General features: G+C 47.6%; 1 protein-coding gene across 1 annotated transcript in view; it reads left to right on the top strand.

Annotated features, from left to right (window-relative positions):
- Nucleotides 1-559: 559 nt before the first annotated feature.
- The window catches only part of KCNK2 (potassium two pore domain channel subfamily K member 2), a 122,193-nt gene continuing 116,752 nt past the window's right edge, over nt 560-6,000 (top strand). Inside the window, exons 1-2 of the mRNA XM_042926029.1 lie at nt 560-673; nt 3,733-4,043. Of these exons, the coding sequence (XP_042781963.1) occupies nt 628-673; nt 3,733-4,043 (357 nt within the window). The 5' untranslated portion in view covers nt 560-627. The remainder of the gene's footprint in view (nt 674-3,732; nt 4,044-6,000) is intronic.

Below are 6,000 nucleotides of genomic sequence, written 5' to 3'. Positions count from 1 at the left end.
AGCCTGGAAGGGAGAGCGGCGGAGGGCGGCCGAGCAGCGGGCGGGAGGGCGCCCGGCGCGCCGAGCCCGTGCCACACCCCCCGCCCCCCGGGGCCCGAGGGCTTTGCCGGGGGAGACACACAAAGACATGCGAAGAGGGGCAGAGCGAGGCTCGCGCACAAAGACGCCGGGGCGCACGGCCGCACGGGCTGCTCCGACCGCCCCCGCGCCGCGCCTCGCCGGGGACCGGCCAGCGCGGAAGCCCGGGCGGAGCGCGCGGCGGCGGCGGCGGCGGCTGCCGGCCGGCGCGGGACCCGGGTCGCCCGCGCTCTCCGGGTGACCCGGGCCCGGCCGCAGGCGCGTGCGGGGGCGGCGGCGCCCGCGCCCAACTTGGCCTCGGCCTCGCCCTCTGCCCAGCCCGCCGGTGTCCCCTCCTTCCCGCGATTTCGTTTCTTCTCACGCTCCCCCCCACCCCCTCCCGCGTCCAGCCCCGCTCTCCCCACCTTGTAAAACAAAGCCGGGGAAAATGCCTGCCCGTGCAGCTCGGAGCGCGCAGCCCGACTCTGAATAAGAAGTGAGTACAATGGCGTGTTTGTAAAAGCTTCAAGTCCGTCTTTTTCAAAAAACATTTTGAATGCTGCATGCCTCATGCTTCCCAGCGCCTCGCGGGAGAGACCCGGCTATAGAGCAGGAGGTGAGACCCCCGGGTAACCCCACCACCACCACCCCCACCACCCCCCGCCCCGCGCTTTCCCTCCCCAGCCGGGACTGGTGGGAGGGCTGCAAATGCCCCGCTGGCAGCAAGCGGACGTTCTCCACCTTCGTTTCCCGTCCAAGGTGTTGGGTCGTAATCTCGGCTTGGAGGCAGATCGATCCCCGGCTCCTCCGCTGGCTGCCTCTCCCCCACCCCCTCTCCCGCTGGTGCCTGGGGCTTTGGCATCTATCTGCCTAGGCTATGGGTTTGGGACACCTTAAGGGAGTTTCCGAAGGAGGAGGAGGGTCAGCCCTTGGGACCAGCCGACCGGCAGGACGCATGGTGACCCCGGTCACACTTGTTGCCCCTTGCGAGGTGGAACAGGCGGTGGTGCTGAAAAAAAAGCTCATTTCTCTTGCTATTGAGTCGTCAGCCGCGGGCCCGGCGCGTAGAAGGCATACCCGTGTGAGGATGGGAGACCGGGATTAAGAGGAGACTGTGATGTGCTAGTGGCAGAGGAGGGAGGTAGCGATGGTGATGACAGTGTGTGAAGGGACGACTCTTTGATTCCTTGTTCTAAGGAGCACCCCTGCCCGATCATACATCAGACGGCGTGGAGATGCAAACACAGAGGTTCCTTGCCCATGTTAGCTGGGGAGGAAAGGCTGTTGTTTTTTATTTTGGTATTTCACCAATTGCTGTCCATTCCGTCTGCCAAATGTGCATTTATATATATTTCTGCTAATTAAAAAAATAAGGCAATAGCTTCAAAGAATTAAACTTCAGCAGGAAATGTATTAGCTTAATGCACACACACAGTCTTCTAAAAACATATCTGTTTCTTTCCCCCAAAAGCATATAATTATGATGTTTTAGTGTGGTGTTGGGATTTGGGATTGGGATTTGGGGGCCTCAAGGTAAAGTCTCCGTGTTCTCCAGTTCTGCTGACCCAAAACCTTTGGTGTGAAAAACCGGAAATATAAGAGCACAGAGAATTGGAGAGGAAAGGCTTGGAAAGCTTTCTTCAGAGAGATAATGTGGATTTCTGTTATTTTTATTCCAAAAATGGCTTAATTTTAGATTACGACCTTTATTTTTCACTCAAGACACATTAAGTAGCTTGGAGGTGGAACCGGGTAGCTAGTCGGCAGGTGACAGTGATATCAGCTGTTACCAGCATGTCTATTAAAAAAAAGTTATTTTTGATTAGAACATTGAACACATAGTGCTAATTTTGAGTGAAGTTGCCTTTCTAACTATAAAGGTGTTGAATGTTACATTTAACTCTGTTAAAGGTGTCTACTAGTTTGTGGCCTTATTCTGAGCAGGGGACCGCATCAGGAGGGAGACGTGTTCATACCTGTATACAGCAGGTTGAACCATAGGAAGTTGCCGAAATGAGCCGTGTATATGTGGAATCTCCACTTGGAGCCATGGGTGCAGCTACTCTGTCAGAGCTCTGATTTCATCTCTTCGAAGTCAGAGTCGTTCAGGGGTTTGATTTGCTGGTTTGAGGCGCCCTCTCTTATCTGCCATCACTGTGCAACACTGCTTAGGGCTAGTGTCTTAAATAGCTTTGTTTGCAAAGCTTCTTTGTCACGGGCAGTCGAAGATTTAGGAACTCAAACAGGTAGTCCCACCACCAGTGGTGGTCAAGAGGGCAGGGACCCCAGCCCTGTGAAAACGGACACTTTCCATTCTCTTCTCGTTCTCAAGTAATTTCTGGTTCCTGTGAGGGTCTCTGGGTTCAGTTCTGCAGTGATGTCTCATATACTTACCTGAAAGTGTTCTTTCTGATTAGGCTTTTATTATAGACACCAGAGCAATTTTACTTCTATCTATAACAATTGTGGACTCTGAAATTGATCGTTCTGCTTGAGTCGGTGTTTGTTGTTTTTTTTTTTTTTTCAGGCCCCCCTGGTTTTTCTTCTTGGGTTTTTGTTTTGGTGGTTTGTTTTGTTTTGTTTTGTTTTGTTTTGTTTTTTGGCTATTCTATTAACTCTTTTGGTTCAATGTTGCCTTTCCAATCAAACATTCTGTAGTAGATAGCTTATTCCCTCCTTAGCAAGTGAAAATCTAGTATCTTTGTATTTTCTAAGAAGAAATCCATTAATGATATTTTTGAGCAGCTGAGATAAATCATAAATGGATTTAGAGTCACCTCAGAGTATATGGGAATTTGTAAGAGAACACATAAATCCACGCTAATGGGGCAATTCGCTTTGTACGGAGGGTCTAAGGTGTAAGATAAGGTTTTAAATTCTTTGTTCTGGATAACGTTCACTGTTGACATGGAAGCAACTTCTCATGTCTTAGCAGCACCTAGGATGGTGCCAGAGAGGTAGCAATACTCTGTTTTTTTTCAAGATGCCAGAGATTGAAAAGTAAGATGTAGAGAATGTTTAATCATGAATCACTTTAGAGGGTAGGCAACAAAGAAATGATTGGGCAATTGAGTGGTTTGCTTCCCATCATGTTTTACCAGAAAATGACTAATGTTTTACTTTGAGCAACAATGTTTGGATCACAAATTCACTTATAATACAATCCCTTTATTACAACGAATTTCTAAATAAAAACAAAGAATGTTCTTGATGTCAACTGCTTGTGGTACAGAGGGTTAAGTTCTTGAGAACAGAAATAGTCCGTGAACCTTCTTGATGAGCATTCATGAGATCGTTTAGTACCACCAACTCTTAGGAGTTCAGTCTTTGCTGACTAGCAACGGTGAATAGATGTAAATTTAAAAGTTCATGAGGAAGAGCTCAGGCATCTTACCTTTTTTTTTTTTTTTTTTTTTTGTAAGTTTCTTGGTCCACCTCCTGTTTCCTTCCTTGGCTCTGGAACCCCAATAGCAGCAGAGAGCTGAGACCCCGCCCCTTGTCCTTGAACCTTTATGTACGGTCCCAGAGCAATCCAGTAGGAACACTCAGGTTGGTTCCAGAGCTTCCACCAGGAGAGCAGCGGAGCTGAGTCCGCCTTTGCTCATCCCCTAAAGAAGCCCAGCCATTACCCCCGTACCCTTCTCCAACCTAACCTTCACTCTCTGTTGTTGTCAGTGGCGGCACCTGACTTGCTGGACCCTAAATCTGCCGCTCAGAACTCCAAACCGAGGCTCTCGTTTTCCACGAAACCCACAGTGCTTGCTTCCCGGGTGGAGAGTGACACGACCATTAATGTTATGAAATGGAAGACGGTCTCCACGATTTTCCTGGTGGTTGTCCTCTATCTGATCATCGGAGCCACCGTGTTCAAAGCATTGGAGCAGCCTCATGAGATTTCACAGAGGACCACCATTGTGATCCAGAAGCAGACATTCATTTCCCAGCACTCCTGTGTCAATTCGACCGAGCTGGACGAACTCATCCAGGTAATAACGGCACAGAGGAGTTGTTACCCTGCTTCCTCTCCGGGGAAAAATGTAGCAGTAAGAGGAGGCTACCGGTAGCACAGTGGCGCACCCGTGGGGGCCCTGTTCCACTTTCGCTTCGGCATTGACTTCCTTCTGGCTTAGCCGTCCCCTTTCTGCACGTCTTCCCTCTTGTCTTACTTCTTCTCTGTCTTCTTCTGCTTCGCCTTAATTGCTCCCTCCTGTTCCTTCTTATCTTCTGCTGCTCCTTCTCTCCCACTGTCTCCCTGATTTCTCTTCCTTTGCCCTGTCAGAACTGCCAGTGGACACCCGGGGGACGTGGGGCTGCCTTGGCCAGGGCCCTCGTGGTTAGATTATCATTGCCGACTGACAAACATCGCTGTGGCAAAGGAGTGGAAAACCCAAGGCAGAAAAGTGCTTTAATCACGCCCCGGGCCGTCATAAGATACAAACGATGAGCTTGTGGCATGACCTTCTTGAGACGGGTGTCCCTCGTGGGTAACAGATTGTAGCTCACCTCTTTAACCCAGCCAAAGTATCACTCTGATAACTGCCTTTTCAGGTGCCCAGAGAGAAATGATTGATCCTTGCCTCTCTAAACCCCAGCTGAAAGCAATTTACTATTACACAGAAAAACGGAGTTTTTGCATCTTAAAAAATAATTTACGCGTGCTCTATAATGGCGGGACAGTATCTTTATGGAAAAATATTTTGTTTTAAAAGTTAATCGCAGAATGATTTAAAAGTTTCAGTTAGGCTCCTTGGAAATGGCTGTATTTTTGTCGTAGATTCCTTCTGTTGTAGATTGTAAAACAATTCATTGGTCAAACCAAGAATCGGGAAGGAAGAGAGCCCCAGACTGTTCTTTCAAGGAGAGATCTGACTGGTTGTTGCAAACATTTTAAATGTACAGATACTCATTTTCTTATAGAACCTACTTTGCTTAACTGATGTAAGTCAAATTGGACTCGAAATGATCTGAATCATGTTTTTCCTCATCTTATATTTGGTTTTACATCATTTGAATGAGTTGGAATTGTAGATTGAAGGAAGAAATTCTTACTGGTTTTAATCCAGTTTCCTATTCGAAGGCCTTTTCGCTCTTACTTCCCTTTTGCCATAGATCCCCAAATGCTACCTCTGCCCTTCATGCCCCTGTCTGTTTGTAGAAAGCACATACAAGTTCCTATTCAAGTCTCATTGAAAGCTATCAAAGGTACTGTCCTCTAACTCTTCTTTAGCTCCTACTGTATTCAGACACTTTGCATCTCACCTATTTGATTTACACTTTGGAAAGGCTCTTCAGACACTTGCATACTGAATCCAGTACTGTTTTTAGATGATGGCAATATTTTCAGTATTGACAATGGACCTGCCAACTAATAGCACTGTCCCAGCTACCCCATTACCTGTTCCTACATGAGATCACTTTCTCTTCACTCTGTCTTTGTGCCACAGAATTCTAAAAGGTACTCAGATAATCTTAAAGATGGGGCCCTGGGTGGCTCAGTTAGTTAAGCCTCCAACTTTGCCTTAGGTCATGATCTTACAGCTTATGGGTTCAAGCCCTGCATTGGGCTCTGTGCTGACAGCTCAGAGCCTGGAGCCTGCTTTGTATTCTGTGTCTCCCTCTCTCTCTGACCCTCCCCCACTTCCTCTCTCTCTCCATCTCTCTCTCAAAAGGAAATAAACATTAAAAAAAAAAAAAAAAAGAATTCCCATTTCCCTAGGATTTTAAAAGAAGAGCTCTAAATTATCTTGGAAGTAGCATGGGGTAAAAGCCTAAATGTTGGGATCAGATAGGATGTGTTTTAAACCCCAATTGAGCACTTTTCTAGAGGTGTCATCCTGAACAAGTAATTTTCCTCTCTAAGCCTAAAATGATCCATCTGGAATGAGGGAAGTCTATCTATCAAACAGGGTTGCTGTGAACAGTGAAGAGATAATCCCTGTGCAG

The sequence above is a fragment of the Panthera leo genome, chromosome F3 (assembly GCF_018350215.1).
Source record: "Panthera leo isolate Ple1 chromosome F3, P.leo_Ple1_pat1.1, whole genome shotgun sequence".
Lineage (NCBI taxonomy): Eukaryota > Metazoa > Chordata > Mammalia > Carnivora > Felidae > Panthera > Panthera leo.
This window is presented reverse-complemented; position numbering and strand designations above follow the sequence as displayed.